This window comes from Colletotrichum jinshuiense, chromosome 8 (assembly GCF_051148585.1).
Source record: "Colletotrichum jinshuiense chromosome 8, complete sequence".
NCBI lineage: Eukaryota > Fungi > Ascomycota > Sordariomycetes > Glomerellales > Glomerellaceae > Colletotrichum > Colletotrichum jinshuiense.
Window position 1 is genome coordinate 3,112,900 of NC_139315.1, and position 18,566 is coordinate 3,131,465.

Consider the following 18,566-nt stretch of genomic DNA (forward strand, 5'->3'; position numbering starts at 1 on the left):
CGTCGTTGGGTGGCGCAGAGAGAATGCCAAGACATCCTGGAAATCACAACGACGGCCAAACCCTCACAGTCAAATATATCGCTCACCCTGCGCCATCTGCTTCCCAATCAGGCAACGAAATTTACCTTCTGGCCTAAACGCCCCTGGGTTGGCCCAAGGAATTGCACAGCCTGCTTGCCCCAACTTAAACTGCATACGGAGAAAAGGCATCAGCCCGCTCGGCCGGCCTGCTGCGTCCTTGTCTGTCCCCACGCTTCTCGCCCAGCACTTACACGATGCTTGGTCCACCATTGTTGCCGTCGCATTCAACGACGCCCTACTTATCAGCGCCAAGACGTTTCATTTTTTATTTATCTTTTTCCCTCTCCCGCGTTGCTGCAAAGTCATCGGTCAGCTGGCTGGTCCAAACGAAATTAAACGTGTATTGGTTCGTAACATTTGGCCACTATGCTGTGCCCACTGCTGCTTGCAAATTCTTTTCCCGCGGCGCGGAAGCCTTTGGCGGGAAAAGTCTTAATGAACCCGGCCACTACAATATTATCTCTTAGAAGATGTCCCTATTCCTTCGTTCCAACAGGCTGTTATACTGCGAGCTTGGCCTTCCGGCATGCCCGACATTATAGGGGAGGGGCTCTGCTTACACGCAGCTTTCTAGAATCTAGATGCATGCCTTAGTTTGAGGATTCAGTGAAGAGGATGGCGTTGATGAGTGCACCCAAAACTTGCAATTAAACACTTGGCCGTTGTTTAGCTATATTTATGATGAGCCTCGACCTGATCTGTGCCAAATTCAGAAAGATGGTTCCCAGTGCCAAAGAGTAAGTTAGAAACAACATGTCATTTCGAGAATATGTTGATGGGCATGAAACCCAACCTGAAAGCAACCGGTTTTGCATCATCAATCTAGCTCTTGTTGCGGAGGTACCTCACCTCTCGTACCTGATCCCAAGGCAAACGTACCCCGCCAATCACGGAGGCCGGGACGCTCGACGGCGGGGGGGGCTACCTGGCCCCACCACAGCCCGGACCAAGCTTGAGCTTCCTCATTTTCCTCCCACCGACCACCGACCTCACCCTAGGCCCAGCGGTACAGGCAAACCAAATAATCTCAACGACGTCACGCAAGACCACCCCCCCTGCGTGCGAACCCCCTCCCCCAAGGCGCGAACGATATCCGATTGATCAAGTCCCCGACTTGCAGCACTGCAATACTGCGCCCGCAACGCGGAACAAAACACACCACATTCACAAACAACCAGTCGCGCGCAATGGCGGATAGAGGCTCGCACAGAGGTGGCGGCCGAGGAGGCGGTGGTGGAGGCTACCGCGGTGGGCGGGGAGGAGGAGGAGGAGGAGGAGGGCGCGGCGGAGGCGGCGACCGCGGAGGAGCTCAGGGTTCCGGCGGCGACCGCGAGAGGCCCAAGAAGGAGAACATTCTCGACCTGTCAAAGTACATGGACAAACAGATTACCGTCAAATTCAATGGCGGACGCGAAGGTTCGTACACGCAAGTCCGCCAACCCTCGGCATGAACTTCTTTCCCCTTTGTCCTGCCGTCATGGTTCAAAGCCAGCATCCTTGCTAACACGACCAATAGTCACCGGCACACTCAAGGGATATGATGCCTTGATGAACCTGGTCTTGGACGAGGTCCAGGAGGTCATGAGAGGTAACTGCTTCCTCCCCACCCCTGGATGAAAACCAACTCGCGCGGACAGTATTGCTGACAAGGAGCACAGACGAGGAAGGAAACGAAACAACCCGATCTCTCGGCCTCGTTGTCGCTCGCGGAACCCTGCTGGTCCTCGTCAGCCCCGTCGACGGCAGCGAACCCATAGCGAATCCCTTTGCGCAACCCGAGGAGGAATGATCCAGAACCACAGCACCGAGGGTGTTGACGAGATGACTGGGTAATGGAGTCTTGCAACTGGAAGGAGGAAGACCAAACGACGAAAGGCCACATGGGGATTTCTGCCCGGTATATATAGCATGGCTGTATTGGTATTATACCCTCAACAGCAGGCATGAACGACGATGGCATGTCAACATAAGTGGGAGGGGAACCCTCTGGCACAAAAGTGGTGTTGGCGCAAGGAGACGGACACAGTTCTCGCTTTGTCATCGAAGACGAATCGTAACCTACCGTACTCGCCATGATGCCCGATATGCAAGGCGCAGATGACGAAATGAATGAATAAAAAGAGATTTGTTTCGTTACTATTCTCTCCACGTCGCTTCATCTACCTGCGTCTCAAGTGATGGAGCCCGCATCCAGCGAGACCGCTCTTCCCATCCCTCTACTTCTCCTCAACCGCTGTCCCGGCTCAAGTTGATGGTTCCTATACGCTCGAGCCAGGCAACTGCTGCCCATGTCGCATCTCCATCATACACCCATGAACAGCTCTTGGCCCCGTCCGACCTTCCATCTGTAATCCAATTCCGTAAACCAATCCCAGTGGTCATCCCGTTACAGCCTTGCATGTCTCGTCGTTCAAGTCGACTGGAGCCTTATCCTCCAGAATGTTTGGAGCTTCATCCCCTGCGCTGTTGGGACCACGGTATAGATCGTTACCATAGCCAAGGACTTCCCAGCACTAGTGGGAGGAGCCTTGGAATCCTCGCGTCACCGGCTGCTTTCCTGCCTTAAGCAACTCTCCGAATGCGTTGCCGAGCTGCTTCTTGAGCTCCTTATAGCTCACCACGAAACTGGTTTGTTCATCTCGACTTGTCAGGCAGATTCTGTCGTCGCTGCCGGCATCCAGTCTATTAAGACACCGGATGATGTGGCCCATGTCCACCGCAGGATTACCATTGGCGTCAACTTGGTGGAAGACGTAATCGCGAAACAGCTTCAGCATGTAACGTTCGCCATTTTCTGACCATGCCCTATCACCGTCGAATTCTTGTCGCTCGTTGATGACGCCAAGCTTTGTCATTAGACGCACCAACCGGCCGTTCTCCAATTCCCGGAACAGTTCCGACTTCATCGTATCGGCTTCGTGTAGGCTGGCATCCAACGTAGCTACCATATGAACTGCGATACCCCTGATAAAGTCCTCGATCCCTTTGGGCGTGGCGCCCGCTGGTGCGGGAGTAAGAAGCCACAATACAGTATCAGTAATCTCCTTGGAGTACGCCCGGCTCATCTGCTCCATTGAACCTTTCAGATTGGTGAGCTGGTTTGGCGGCGTGTTCGTCGCCAAAGATAGTATCAACTTGCCAAATTGAATCAGATCTTCCTGCTGTAGCTCCTGGACGGGACGGCGGGTTTCGAAGTGGACCACATCCAGAATGGAGCAGGCGCTGAGGCGAATGCGGTTCTTGTCAGTGACTATAACCTTGCTCATATCGAGGCATCTCGCGGCCAAGTTTAGAGCATGGATGGACTTCAGGGCGCTTGCTAATTGGGAAACGTAGCCCCATAATACGCTTTCCGCAATGGGTGTCTTGGCGTTGAATCGGGTGCCGTGAGAGATACCCGGGTTCGTAAAGTGTAGCTCGGCGAGTGTCTTGGAAAGGGGATGATAATCTTGGACGAAAAAGAGGGAGCTATCGCCAAATGCTCGTGTAGTAAAAGCATCGTGGACTGTCACCACGTTGCCATTATTGAGTTTCCGCCAATCCTTGACCGATCGAATGGCTTGCTCATTAGTCAACCGAAAACCTATGTCACGTTAGTCGCGCCAAGGTAGTCTTTGCTTCTCAAACATACCCTCGAGCCGTCGGAGGCAGTAGGTTTTGCCATTTTTCGACGACGTGGCCTTGTACACCCAGGTGGTATACCCGAACACACTGGAGCTCTTCCGATGACTAGTATCAAGAGGGACGAGCGAATAATAATTGTCCAGCGGAGGTAGCGTAGAGTCTGCTATGGTGTTAGCCTCTGTTGGTCTCAAGTTTGTCGTTTACTCACTTGGCATGACCTGTTGTAGCGCTTCAGACTTGCGCTGCATGTCTTCGCGAAGCTTTTCGGGAAGGAAAAAGTCATGAACCTGTCTCTGAAATGGCAATAAGTCATCTCTGTATGGGCCCACGGGGGCATAGAGGTGGTATTGGAGCTACACTCGATCAGTCTCGTTGCATTCAATTTTCATCATGTGCCATCTTACCGGTTGAAGAGGGGCGTTGTAGGCGTTTTGATGTTGGAAGAATGCTGCGCTTGAGCCGGCTAGGCCAGTCGGGTCATCCGCATAAGGATTGAATGGTGTTGCCGGCAAAGCTTGGCTAACATTGGGCATAGTAAAAGGGTCATATGAGAGCCCTGTGTCTGGGGTTGCGCCATTGGCGGTAATCTAGATGGTTTTTTTTTAGCCTTGACTACCTTGTCAGGCAAGAAAGACTCCTTACACCAGTACTCAATTCAAAATTTGAAGGAGTAAATTCTCGGAATGTCGCGGGGTTAAAGACAGTTGATGAAGCTTCGCCATCCTGTGCAGCAGCAGGCGTTGCAGCTGCCAAGAGGTTAGTCTTGGTTCACGGTTGACAGAGGCTGTTCAAGCACACACAACCTGCTCCCCTGGGAGTAAATACTGCCGCACTGGCAGCTTGAGAGGAAAATGTCGACTTCTTTGAAGAACCTCCCAACGCATTTGCGCTGGGAGATGACATCGAGGGCAGGCCGATCGGGGTGAAGGATGGTGAATCGACATTGAGTGCCTTTCTCGCGCTGTTGTGATCGCCATGTTAGCTCTGCCCATTCATATTGCGTAACGTAGACTTTGTCCCTCGTTCAACGGAGAGACCAAAATTCGACATGTGACTGCACAAGTGTCGAATTCCGCCGTCTTCACAATGCTCTCAAAAGGGATGTTTGAGCCTTTTGCGTCACAGCCACTAGGAATGACCTCTTGACCCAGGACTACAAGGCCTAGCAACCCATTCATCGGTATCCGCTGGTCATCAAGTGTTAGGCCAATTTCTGCGATATTCCCCCGCCCTCGTCTAGAGTGACTCAAGACGATTTCTTTCAACCTAGAATGCAAAATATTCCTTCCCCGCCTCTCCTCCTCCACAAGAGAGTCATGGGTGTAGAAACTATCGTTATGCGGAGCTGCAACCATTCCCAGCATACGTATTACATATATCCGGCAACGGCGCTGTATCGAACCCGGTTACAGCCAAGCCGCATTTTCATTTCATCGGAGAGGTATCGAGCGGGAGAGAACGTGTTGGTGAATCCCAAGTATTCGCAGCATATGATGCCGGTAGCCGAGGTGTAAAAGCAAAGCAATGCAGATTGGAGAGTCACCTACAAGTCAGACTGGTTGCTCTGCCCCCCAGGGCTATTCTGGGCCGAGTTGGACCGGTTCTGGTCATGGTTGAAGGCGCAACCGGTGTTCTCGTATCGGCAGTGTCCATATATAAGTACGTTTCGGCATAATGTATCTTTGTTTTCTAAGCCAATTGACGAGACGTCAGCGATCCTGTGATGGTAAAGTGGTCGGACTTGGTATGCGCGTCCACTCGCCTCGGGTTTTGGGCTTTGGCGACCCAACTTGTCGACGAAGGTCGGACTGGGGGTATCGCGAGGTCGCCATGATCAAAAAGTTCGGTGGGTGGAGGTTTCGTCCCCTTGGTCGACACTACGACGTCTGCACAGAGTCAGCCAAATCCAGAGCCCATGGTCGAGTGGTTGTCGAGGTCGTTTTCATGGTCGAACGCGCGCGCGCTGAAGGTGGACGGGACTGGGCTACTGGGCGGGGGGGAGACAAAGGCGGGCAAAGAAGAAGAAGGACTGGAGCTCGCGTGGGGCTGGCGCGAAGCCGGACGGGGGGGACATTTTTGGGCGGACGCACTTGATCCTTGCAGACATTTCCCATGGCTCGAACAGATTTGGTGGGGTAGGTGTCTCGGTCATGGACACGATACGGTCACTGTTGAGGCTGGCGGATGGTCAATTTGAGAGCAGGAAATGATGTAAGACGATGCAGTTGGTACAGAATGGTAAATGTGTATGCGCGCGGCGACGAAGAGGAGGTCGGCAGTCCACGGCAGAAAAGGAACCGGCAGCCGGCGGTGGTGTTGCGGGCTCTGCCAGAGGATTGAAATGCAGAGCGGTGTTGGTGGTGGGAGATTGCCGCAGCGCTGAAGCCAGAGAGAATCAACTTGACGACTCGAGGGCCAGTTTTTGGGGGCCGGTGACACACCCGCATAGACTTGGAAGGCGCTAAGCGTCAATGCTCTGGTGCTGGGCTTTCCATCACTTTGCGCTAAAAGTGTGTGGGCGAGGGCACACAGGCGCGCTGAAGCAACGGGCACAACGGAAAGGGGAGAAAGAGAGGGGAGGAGAGAGGGAAAAAAGAGCGTGCGCGCCCAGCATCTCCACCAACAACATCCAACCTGGAATGACCTACACTAAGTGCATTGGGCCTGATTCATGTTCCGTGGCTCGTTGTCTACCCACCTTATTGTCCTCTGGGGATTGTAGGATGAGGGATACTGGTCTCCCACTAGAAGATCCAATAAAGGGGAAATAGGTGTCTTGGAGCCGCGCTGGGAATATGCGAGGCTACGCAGTTCCGTCATACTTACTTTTGGCAGGCAGTTGCGTCTCTTGGTGAATATAACACCAGAGACGAACACATATGAACATATGTATATATCCCTTAATGCTGTTCTTCCACTCCAGCCACGTCGGTTAGGCTTTTTTGAAACAGCACAGAACAAGGACTCTGCTATTAGAGGTAGCGTTGCATAAGTAAGGTATGTGTTGGCAACTTACATAAGGTCAGCTGCATATTACACTATAGTGATCATTCGTCTAGCCAGTACCCGGCTGTCGTTCGACACCAAGGCAACGCTCCGATAAGCGATAAGACCCTCTTAACACGTTGTGGCTCCCCGAACGCGGTTCATCGCTTGCTTCTGCCTGCACCTGAGGCCCAAGTACCCTGCTTGGACAAGTGTCGTCACTGGGCCGCAGCGGCTGGTGGATTACCTCAGACAACCATTGCGTTCGACGAAAGCTAACTACCTAATTAGCTTCTCTTCTCCGACAGGTGCGCAACTGCAATCACCTTTGATCCTTTGAACTTCCATCATACCTTCTACCGTACCTTGAGACCTAATTTCTCCCGTCTTTACACTGTTTAAGCTCTTCGGTCCTTGTTCCGGCTTTGAGCGCCATTGCATTGGCAGTCCTGCAGTTCAATTTCCGTTACAGAGCCACGTTGCTACCTGTCCATAACCATAACCAGCCAGCCCACCCTACGCTTCTGACCGAATTATTCCGCAGCCTTGCACCATTTCGCTTCTCTCCAGTGTCTGGCCCATGGATTGTTGAGAAAAGCATTGCATTCGCAAAATATCTGCCCCCAGCAACTCGCCATCCTCGGCTTTGCGACTATCATCACCCTACATCATGGCGGAGAGCGAGGACTTGGACTTAGGACAGTTGTCAGCGAGCCAGCAAGAGGCTTTGCAGCAGTACACTCAAGTCACAGACCAGGAGCTAAAGGACGCGATACCGCTGTTGCAGCGATCTCAATGGAACGTCCAAGTAAGTGCTGCTTAACGAACCCCCTTGCCAGACACCCAGTCCAAGTTGCGCTGACCATTCTAAATACAGATTGCCATCGCTAAGTTCTTCGATGGCGAGGGCCCGGATCCAGTCGCGGAGGCTATGGCACAGGACATACCACGAACCGCGGCACGGCATGATAATCTTCAAGAGAGTCTGCTTGCTTCAGCAGGTCGACCGCAAGCACCTCAGAGAGATCGGCCTGACCCCGCGCCACGAATCGTCCCCCAGCCGGGCACAATTCATCGACCGCCGTTCCTTATCGGGCTGCTATTGGCCCCTTTCAGTATTGGCTACAGCCTCGCCTCCAAAGTGTTTCGTACCGTTTTCTACCTACTCAGCTTTCTCCCACGGCAAATACGGCCACGAGCAATCACAAGCGGGCCAGGAACAGGATTGAGGAGCACCAACGGGCGCCGGATGCTGATGCCCCGGGACACTGCAGCACGTTTCAAGCGCGAGTTTGAGGAAGAGTACGGAAACACCGAGTTGCCATGGTTCGAGGGCGGGATCGCCCAGGCGCAAGATTTGGCCAAGAAGGACCTCAAGTTCTTGCTTATTGTCCTCATGTCACCAGAGCACGACGACACGGAATCATTTACGAGAGAAACATTGCTAGCCCCCGATGTGGTCAGTTTCATCAATGACCCCGCAAGCAACATAATCCTCTGGGGCGGCAACGTCCTGGACTCGGAAGCGTACCAAGTTGCGCAGGAGTACAACTGCACCAAATATCCATTTTCGGCTGTCGTTTGCCTTACACCCAAGGAAGGAAGCACTGCTATGAGCATTATCAAGCGATTGGCTGGCCCTATGCCAGCCTCTACCTATCTTTCGGAAGCACAGGCTGCCATCAACAAGTACGCGCCAGATTTGGCTGGCGTCCGGGCCGAACGGACAGCGCAAGAAGTAACACGGAGCTTGAGAAATGAACAGGATTCGGCGTACGAGCGATCGCTGGCCAAGGACAGGGAAAGGGCGCGACAGCGGCGTGAGGCGGAAAAGGCTGCGGCGGAGGCTGCGAGGAAAGCCGAGGAGGCGGCGGAAGCTGCGACAAGGCGGGAGGAACAGCGAGAGAAATGGAAGCGCTGGCGAGCGGCCACAATGGAGGAGGAGCCGCCAGCCAGTGACAAGGACATTGTTAGGATTGCATTGAAATTGCCGGAGTCGTCCGGCGCCGGAAGGATTGTGCGCCGATTCCGGAAGGATACGACCATGGAAGCGCTGTATGCGTTTGTGGATTGTTACGACGAGTTGACGGCGTCGGAAGAGCCTACGGAGAAGACCGCCATCAAACCCGAGGGTTACGAGCACGAGTATCATTTTCGCATTGCATCTGTCATGCCCCGAGTCGTTTACGAACCCAGCAAGGAGGAGACGATGGGGCAGAAGATCGGGCGATCAGGAAACCTGATTGTGGAAGAGACATTGGCCGATGGCGAGTCAGATGAGGGTGAAGATTACTCGTCATGAATGGCGCGGGAAAACCACGGCATTTTTACAGCAAGTAATTGGTTGGCCAAGATAGCGAGCATTGGTAGACAACCGCGACATCTTGTAAACGCAGGAATGGAGCAAACAATAATGAATATGTAGAATATGCATTCATAAGTGCCATTATGATCTGAAGCCTGTGGGTTACGCCCAAGACATTTCGCGGGTGAGGTCATGGCTGGCGAGCGAGATGGTCAAGCGTAAAGCAGGCCAAGGCTGATGGAAAGAGGCAACCTGGTGATGTTGCGTCGTGGGGACGCTAAAAGGCTGATTTGCGTGGCCTTTCGATGTTTGGCGTCGTTGGAGTCCCACAGGGCAAGCCTAATAGGTGCGCGACGCAGCAGGTCTCGTGGCGCTGTCAATATATACGTACGTACGCAAGTGGTGAGAGTGTAAGTGCTTGCGTGGAAAAGTGAGGCTGTGCAGAGCACTACTTGGCGTCGCGAGAGCGGGGGGGACGGAAAACGTCTGCGGCAATCAAGAAAAAAAGGGACGACATCGGACGGCAGTAGGAAGAAAGTGGCCCAGGTCTAGGCCAGGCGGTCTCACAGCAAACTCGACGACTGCCAGTTTTTACTTTAGCACACCATGCCCGTCCGATCCTCAACGGAGGACCCTGAATTATGCCATGAATTTACTCGGGCATATTTACCGTACCCACCTACGTCAAAACGGGGTTTGTCTCTGGTTGATGCGACTCCAACATGGACGATTGATTTCTGGAGAAACAAAATGTGCATTTAAGCTAAACAGAAAACAGCCCGTTGCATCGCCCACGGCGCGGCGTTTCTGGAGAAGAAACGGTGAAGGAACAACGCGGCCGTAGGACCAAGCCCGATGGAGGAGGAATGCTTGGCCACTGGCAAAGATGGGATTCGACGACTTGTTAATTAGTACGAATACCTTAGGTACGACAAAAAGTACCCTGCAACCCAACGTTAGGTTGGTTGGTTGGTGTCGCCATCCTTCATTCGGTACGTACCTTCCTCTGTGTGAGCAAGGATTCCCAAGTGCCGCCGTCCCCTCCAGCGCAACACTTTGCCTTCGAGTCGTCGTCATGCCTGCTGGAGTCCGGACGCTCTCGTTGTGCCTGAACCCGCCGAATACATCGATCGCCCACCACATCAAAAGATACGGGTAATTTGTTCCAGGGAGAGTCCAGCTGACAGAAGCCTTCTTCCTCTTCACCTTGCGCGCCCATTCTGATCCGACTCATCCCGTGCATCCTGTACCTCGAACAAGCTCAAGGTGTTTTCTAGAAGCAAACGCACATTGACCTACAGCTTGTCCGCCATCCTGATCCTTCGTACAACAGTTCCATCACAAAGAAGCGTCCTTTCAACTGAGAGCAAACGAATACCGTTCCTTTCTGCCGTGCCATCCACAGGATCCCTACCGATATCAAATAGATGTCAAGGTGATTAGGGCGGAAGACGCAAATACCCAAGACCGCAGCCGCTTGTCGCAACGCACTTCCCAGAGGCTCAGACAACCCACCCGACCCTTGCCCGCCATTCTCCTCACGCGTCTCGCACTCCTCTCATTCTCCCCGCCATACTTCTCCAACAGCCCAGCACACGCGCAAGAGATCCCGTGGACCAACGCGGGACGCCGGGCTGAGGTTTAATTTAAATTAGCCCCCCAGTTCGTCTGGCCGTCCTGGCTTTACCTTACCTCCGAGCGTCACTTCTAGGCTGCAGCAGCTCGACAGGCCCTGGGTATTTCTTCCAATACCTCTTCCACGAACTGCACCGCACTGCATTGCTGTCATTCGAATCATAAAACCTTACTTGCCACAGACATCTACCCATCTTCCACTGCTCCAAGTCGTTCGCGACGCCTCTCGCCGACCTCTCCGCATTGAACTGGTCATATTTCATTCCAGGACCCAACATCCGTGCTTCAAGCGGATTCCTCTTGCCTTCTGCGCACAGGCGATTCGAAGCCCGTATCTTCCGCGACAGCAAAGATGAAGGCCATGAAGGGGCTTAGCGTAAATCGCATGATGAGTACCCTCAAAAAACGAACGACGACGAGTGAGTTCTGCGTCTTGTCCCCTTGATCGCATGCAGGGTCGTTGCGACTGATGTGCTGATCGACGGTCCCCTCCGCAAGGCTCCAGTGGACCCGGCGATGTGTCGGCATCAGGCCCGCAGAACGAGACGCCTGAAGCTATCGCCGCTCATAGTGTGGTATGCAAGATCCGGCTCTCCCCAGGCCAATTTCTAGGCTAACATAGTCCTCAGAAACAATTCTGCGAGTCTGGTGGTCCGAACGCTCAGGTATGCTCCTCGCCGCCGCGTCGGCATCCCTTTGAAATTGACTGCTGACTTGGAGTTTCAGGGCGATGAAGTGCTCTACCTCCCGCCTATCGTCGATGCCGCCGAGTCCTCCCCGGCCGCCGCCGCCGAGTGTGCGCGTATCCTCCGGAAATACCTGGCCAAGGACAACATGTCCAAACCTTCTTGGCAGTACAATGCCATCATGTTGATCCGCATCCTGACCGACAATCCCGGGCCAACTTTCACACGGAACATGGACAAGAAGTTCGCCGATACTGTCAAGGAGCTCTACCGGTCTACGCGCGACCCCAGCGTTAAGCAGATGCTTTCGGAGACGCTGGACACCTTCGAGGCTACCAAGTTCGATGACCATGGTCTGGGCGAGTTGATATCTATGTGGAAGAAAGAAAAGGAGCGCAGCTACAAACAATATGGTGTAAGCGTTGTTTCTGATTTGTCCAGCACTCAGCCCAACTGACGCGTTGACAGCATCCCAGACAACCGACGGGCCCCGATCCCCGGACTATGAATGCGCCGCCATTTGACTCTCATTCGCAAAACTACTTTGCACGAAACCATACCAACCGAAGTCTGCCCAACCCCGTGGAGCTCGCCAGCAGGCTGGAAGAGGCAAGAACGTCTGCCAAGTTGCTGTCCCAAGTCGTGATCAATACACCCCCTCAGGAGGTCATCAACAACGATCTTATCAAGGAATTTGCCGACAGATGTCTCAGCGCCTCGAAAAGTATACAGTTGTACATGGTGGCAGAGAACCCATCTCCCGACAACGACACGATGGAGCACCTGATCGATACGAATGAGCAACTCCAATCAGCACTGAACCAGCATCAAAGGGCTATTCTCGGCGCCCGAAAGCAGCTTGGGGTTGGCTCACGTTCGGAGAACACCAGTCCCGTCAGTTCTCAGACTCCCGAAAACCAACTTGCGCATCGGACGCAAGGATGGCAACAGCCGCAGTCATCTTCTGGGTCGACACCACCTCCTTCCCTGCCGACACGGCTTGCTGAAGGCAACGGGAAGGGCAAGGCGTCAGAATCATTTGCGCCGCCTCTAGGTCCCCCACCGAAAGCCCAATCAAAACCTTTGGCGGAGGATCCCTTTAAAGACCCCCAGCCAGAGAACACCTACTCCTCGTCAAGCAAGGCCGGAGGTTCAGGTTATACGGCGGAACTACCTGGTGAAGAGCCGCGCCTGGCCTTCGAGCCGTACCACCCCGGGTTCAACTCCACCCCAAGCTACCTTGGAAGGCAAGACAGTGCTGTGGGCAAGGTCACGATGCACGGCGCTGATGCCACTACAACGTCCGGCCCCCTCACCGGCAATCCAATCCAGACAGTTGACCTCAGAAACCGTCAAGAACCTCTGCGCGAGGACTCTGACGATGATCTCTATGAGTCGACCCCCAAGAGTTCCAAGAAAAAAGAGCCACTGTACAGATATTGAGCAGAGTCGAGTCTAGACAGAGCTATTTCGTGCAGTATATGTCGATTGGCAGCATATTCCACAGCTTGTTGCTTCGTGGCCTTGGTCGGGAGAGATGGAGTATGTGTATCGTCTTCCTTCGCATGAGGAGAGGTTGGAACCATCGACGAGTAAAGTTGCAGTTATTGGGCATAGGCATCAGCAAAGCATGGCGTCTGGCTGGGAAGCCTCAATGGAATCAGATCGTTTATTTTATTCCAATCTTACTAATTTCTTTTTGGTATCTACACGGCCTGCCACTTGGCATGGTGACATTTCCAAGCCACGGCTGGGATTTCTCGCGACTAATACCCAAATGGTATGGCTCTGCATGCCGACCAGCGACGTCGTCGCATCTGCCCGGGTTCAAGCAAGGTATCAGCGCTCGTGCGACTGTGCTGCCCGTGGCTCGAGAGCGGCAATCACCGGCATACTCGATCGACCGCTCCCGGGAAGCAAACATGTCTCCGGAATGGCGGATGGGCTGATGTGGACATGGAGGAGACGAGCATTGATGGCCTGACAAACTCCCGTCCCCGTCCATGCCGCTCACCGTTTGTTGTTATGGTATGAGATGATTGCTTATTCCTATGGGGGCTCCCAATTCCATTCGTTCTCTCTGACCGCTTCTCCTTTCGGCATTTTGCTCTGCAGGGACAAAAGTCTCAAAGCCACTACAACGTCGCCTTCTGATTGTCCATCGCCGCCAACCATGAACGAAAGTAAACATGAGGCGAGTGATGACAATCAGGACCGGGGCACGAAGCGAAGGAGGACTGTGCAAACTTGAGACGGGGACGGCGACGGCGACGGGCCTCTTTCTCTTTTCGAACCCGAAGGCCCGTCCGTTCGTCACCATCGTTCCGTCTCATCAACGGGGCGGGGCATGCAGCAACTCTCAAGAAAAATGAACTACGCCCTCCGCAGCACATCACGTTGCGTCCCTTTTTTTTTTTTTATACTTACGCGGGCTCCGCTCCACTCCGCTCTGGTCCGAAAGGGGTCTGATCCAGATCATTTCTTGCTGAGTGTAAATGGGGAAGGAAGCGCGAGCCCCTCGGACGAGCTGGAAATCCTTCAGCCCACTTTGTGGCTTGGGGGCTCTATGCCCAAAGCCGCCGGATATCACGTTGCTAAGACCGGGTTTCGCTGGCTAGCCCCCGGGGACGGGATTCGAGGACATCGGGACTAAGGCTTGCGGTTGACGCGAAAAGACGCACGGGGATGCCATCATCTTGACACATTTTCGTCTCCTCCACTCAATGTAATGACTTCGCAACGTTCGACTGAATTGAGCGTTGCGGAAACTAGGCACTGTGATTGCGTGGTTCCCTCAGTAGCCAGTCAACCTGCTCCTTGGAAGTCAATAGCAGCCTTCCGTTGTGGTTACTACAAGTCCTTCACTCGATGTGGTGATGTTCCCATTCATTTCTAGTGGTACTGTCGGTTTAAATCAAAAGAACCCCCCTACAGAAAGCCACGATTGTTCCATGCTGGGGGAATGGATAGCTTCGATGAGCGTGTTCTATAGAACACACAGAAAAAAAGCAAAAAAACATACAACACCAGGTATTCGCTGGTCGTCACCGACCCAACTACTAATCCGGCCCTCACTGGCTTATCTATGGGAGAGCGGACGGGATCCCGAGTTCTCCAGTGGGTATGGTCGTATGTGGCAAGGGTGATCCATTATTTGCTTCATATATTCAGGAATGCATCGGTTAAACTTGTGTCATTGGATCCAGCTGCTTATATCTGGCTAATACTGAACCCGCCATCGTACTTGGCCTGGCCGACATCGAGCTACAGGCTCTCTGCCGCAGGAGGTTTGCTGGGAAGCCTGCAATCTCCTTTTCTTTCGAGAACTTTACCTGTGTAGATTGTAAAATTATACTTCTGGGCTTCGGATGTTGTCATGAGGGATCACCACTTCATCTGCAGGATTCTAGTAGTGACGACCATGTAGTGGATGTACTCAATAGCCACCTCGGAGTCTTTACAGGGGTTTCTTGATGGTTCACTCGAGCGAATCGGATACTCTGTGCGAACGATAGGGCTGCATTCCTTGACAGCACATGGGTGCGATGGGGTCGGTCTGCTTAGGAGGATTGCAGATCGAGGTCAGCCGGGTTAACGGCAACAGCGAGCGAAGCTCGACGACAGCCTGTCGCTGTCATATGTGTGGAACAGGACATAGTTACTGTTTGATAGTGTCAAATTTGGACGGAGTGGTCTATCAACCTGCAATGCTAACGAGCAACTGTCAGGTTGTCCCCGAGATACGTGCTTGTGCAAACATAGAACGCGTATCAGATGACAGTCGGAAACCGGTGTCGTTGATAGGTGTAATGCGATGTTGTGTATCTATTTCTGGCCACAGGAGTTAGGCGGTGCCGTTCATTGGCTCGAGGCGCAGTACCCGGCCATGTAGATCCATTGACGACGAATAACACGGCCAATGGGTGCCGCAACACGCGGTGGGAAATCACGAAAACCAGATCCCATTGATATTCCAGTGTCGACGCCGGGCACAATTGTGTTCATCAGCGTGAGCGGCAATAGAGGCGTTGCCGAGCCGCAAGCTCGTCCTAAAAAAGCCAATATTGGGGATGGAAGATTCCAGCCGCGACACTTGAAGCGCCCGCATCCCCTCATCCACAAGCCTTGTCTTGACCATACATGTGTCGGCATTCGGCTCCTAGCTCTAACCCAAGGTCACCAGGCAAGGCTAGTTGGAGGGAAACGCCTGGGGATGGGACGTGCTAGGCTGCAAACAACACCTGTCTCGGTGCATAGGAGGGGTAAGGTCAGGGCGTGCCCCTTCTTTGACGTCCAAAGCTTTGCAGTCCTGATGGAGCAACGGTTTCCTCCAGGGAAGCAGACCATCCCAGGTCAACCTGGCCTGAATTTTGTCGTACCGTCTTTTTGAGGAGGAGGGCTCGGAACCCTCCCAACCAGCCTTGTTTCAACGACGCCCTATCAAAGAGAAGATACCACGACGTTGCTCGGGCATTGGAGACGAATGGTCTCAAGTGAGCTCAGCGCCTATTCTGCCTGAATCAGAGGCTGTGGGGGCGCAAGGCACAGATGATATTCCATCATGTCGCCCAAGACGAGAGCGTCTTGGATCAAGCCTATCTTATGAGAGCCACGGCAAGAGCTGGCATATGCAGCTGCGGGAAAGCGGGTTTATTTGTTTCGTTGGTTGGTTGATCGTCGATTTGCCCGGGGCAACTAGCTAGGAACTGGATACGTGTTAACCCGGTTGAAAAGTAAAAAAGTAAAAACTGTCGTTGAAGCAGGAAGTGAAGGGGTGGCAGTGGTTGACGGGGTTGGTGAAGAAAGTCGTCTAGGGCTGATTAGCCAGGATGCAACGTGCAGTAAACCTAGCGAGAGGGCTGTGCAGGGAACCGTATATTGGTATAATGGACCACTCGCATCTCTAGAATCTTTGGGCGGAGATCAGACGATGCGGCTGATGGAACAGAGATCGACCGCCCCTCAACTAGTTGCTCCTGAGCTCCGTGCGTCCTCCTAGGTGTCCTCTTGTGTTCTGGAAGGACAAATTGAACCGCGCCCTGGTATCTGATAGGGTATCATTGACAGCCCACTGAATATCGCTGTAGCCGGGCCGGATCACAGTTAGAGCCTAGTTATGTTCGAGAATCCGGGCCACCAGCCATGTTTTGCCACGGAAAGGGCTTTTGGATGAAGTGTATTTTATGTTTGCCATGGCTGTACACTAACGGCATACAGGCGTGTGGGGACTCATCTAGTCGTTCTTTGTTGGAGGCGGCATCTAGAGCAGACGAGACGAAACAAAGCAAGAGTCAGGAGAGACGGAGGCGGCATTCGGCCAGTACTTCAATACTCTCGAGTTTTGCGTGGCATGCGTACATGGCGATGATTTCGAACGTGATTGATTCACCAGTTGAATGGCTGCTGGCTGGGCTGCGATTGGGCGGCCGATCATGGGCCAATACCTATTATCATTGTGGTTGCCGGTGGGTGGCGGATCATCCACCGAAACGGTGTTGGAGCCGCGGTCGCCTGCATGCCAAATGCAGCTGGCCAACGCTTTTTTGGTACCAACGTCGCGACTCGAGCCCAAAGCGGTTCGCTCGTCGACGTATGCATGCATGCATGTGTGTGTGTGTGTGTGTGTGTGTATCCGCGCACGAATAGCATGGCAAGCAGTGATGGCCCGCAGTCAGACGCATATTTGATGCAGGCGCTCTGGCATCTGTCCTTTCTGACGCTGCGTGTCGGCTGCCGACAACAAGAATACCTGAATAAAAGGCCCACGCGTGCATGGCAGGCAGCATGTCGTATGCGTGGGATGTCACGGTGTCCCATTTCAACCGGAATCGGTCGGTGCTGCTGATGTTTTTGAGAGGCAGTGTTTGTTTATTACTTGACAGACTGCGCCACTTCGATGCATCGATTCCAGCGACAGCGCGGAATCGATGGGTGAACCATAATTAAGAAAAATGAACTAACCAAGGGCAATATGGGTGTACTGAGTATAGCACAGTGTAGCATCGAAGCACAGCAGATCCGGGGGGGGGCGGGTAAGTTCGACAACGGACGCGGCAGGGGTATGGAGGTGAGACCCAGACGAGCAAATCGCATCGATTTGCTGACCAGCAGCCCGGATAATGGAATATTACCGATTACAGACCACCTGTCGATGATGAGCCCCTCTGGATTATGGATCCGCTGGTGGGTTCGAGAATGTACTATGTATACATGTTCAGTCCAAGTCCCAAGTCCAATCCATTCCAGTCTCATCCCAATCCCAAACGACTTGCGGGCCGAAAGTCGCAGGGGAGCACATAGCTTGTCAAACAGGGGCTCCTTGCTTGACGGCGGAAACCCGAGCGTCACAAACCAGAGGATACACGTTCTTTTTCGTGGTTTGTGGTGAGTGAGACGGGTTGACCGTTGACATGCCATGGGAGTAAGCTTGGTTATGATGTCCTTCACCATCGATTGAGTGCCAAGTCGATAGTTGAGGTAAGCCCCTGCGGTACTGTTCTCCACGGGTTCAGTTGCACGTCCGTTCACGGTGCGGCTCGCGATTGGCTTGTGGGTTAGTTCACTGGTCAAGTAGATGGGTGTGTGCCGTAGTAGGTGAGGTTGGTTCGGGCAATGTGCTCGATGCCGGCTAGGAGGACATACAGTCGATGTCGATGTCCCGGAAGGACGCCGATGCAATCCGAGAACGAATGTGACTCGCCTGCAGAATACCAATCTAAGGGCGATCGAGCTCGAATAGTAGAGGATTGCTAGTCATCTCGACAAAATTTGTCGTCATCTAATAATTCCGGGCCAAGGTGGTATGCCCAACTGGCGACCCCCTAGCCCTGAGTCGGTCTGGTAGATTACGAAGTTTGCAAACGTCTGCTGTTGCCGGGACCGTAACGCCGAAGCCAACACTGATGCTGGCTCGCGGCATCGGCCAAGTTGGTCCCATTTTAACGTCGTCCGATAACATGACAGGATGGTGGCTGGGGTTGAGAGTCGAGAGAGGATGATGATGAGAAAGCGACGGGCCGGCCAATGCCAACATGTCCATATGCCGACACGTATCGAAACGGCAAGTCCCAGGGCTGCCAGGTTGCCGGGACTCTAGGGAAACGAAGATAGGATACACTAGATGGGTAACGTAACATATAGCATAGTCTGGGGGACTAAGACTTTGGAGTGAGGGCGGGGAGTTGTGAAGACTCAGCCTGGGCTCCTTCATTGCTAAAGGTATCCGCGTCTCTGGCTGGATCGGTATCCCT

General features: G+C 53.4%; 4 protein-coding genes across 4 annotated transcripts; 3 read left to right on the forward strand and 1 right to left on the reverse strand.

The window, feature by feature from the left end:
• Window positions 1–1,268: 1,268 nt before the first annotated feature.
• On the forward strand, window positions 1,269–1,870 carry EsH8_VIII_000829 (Sm-like protein LSM7; the record flags this gene model as incomplete). The annotated part of the gene is made up of 3 exons (XM_083269871.1): window positions 1,269–1,497; window positions 1,598–1,669; window positions 1,740–1,870. The coding sequence occupies 3 exons, from the start codon at window positions 1,269–1,271 to the stop codon at window positions 1,868–1,870; spliced, it is 432 nt and encodes a 143-aa protein (XP_083129639.1).
• A 724-nt stretch (window positions 1,871–2,594) lies between these two features.
• On the reverse strand, window positions 2,595–5,537 carry EsH8_VIII_000830 (PAN-complex poly(A)-binding subunit PAN3; the record flags this gene model as incomplete). Its single annotated transcript, XM_083269872.1, has 8 exons — window positions 2,595–3,664; window positions 3,713–3,865; window positions 3,914–4,058; window positions 4,110–4,292; window positions 4,348–4,451; window positions 4,506–4,666; window positions 5,253–5,394; window positions 5,468–5,537. The coding sequence occupies 8 exons, from the start codon at window positions 5,535–5,537 to the stop codon at window positions 2,595–2,597; spliced, it is 2,028 nt and encodes a 675-aa protein (XP_083129640.1).
• A 1,823-nt stretch (window positions 5,538–7,360) lies between these two features.
• On the forward strand, window positions 7,361–8,992 carry EsH8_VIII_000831 (UBX domain-containing protein; the record flags this gene model as incomplete). The annotated part of the gene is made up of 2 exons (XM_083269873.1): window positions 7,361–7,498; window positions 7,568–8,992. 2 exons carry the CDS (start codon window positions 7,361–7,363, stop codon window positions 8,990–8,992), a joined length of 1,563 nt encoding a protein of 520 aa, XP_083129641.1.
• Window positions 8,993–10,982: 1,990 nt separating this feature from the next.
• Window positions 10,983–12,759, forward strand: EsH8_VIII_000832 (VHS and GAT domain-containing protein; the record flags this gene model as incomplete). The annotated part of the gene is made up of 5 exons (XM_083269874.1): window positions 10,983–11,049; window positions 11,129–11,205; window positions 11,260–11,295; window positions 11,357–11,731; window positions 11,785–12,759. The coding sequence occupies 5 exons, from the start codon at window positions 10,983–10,985 to the stop codon at window positions 12,757–12,759; spliced, it is 1,530 nt and encodes a 509-aa protein (XP_083129642.1).
• Window positions 12,760–18,566: the final 5,807 nt, after the last annotated feature.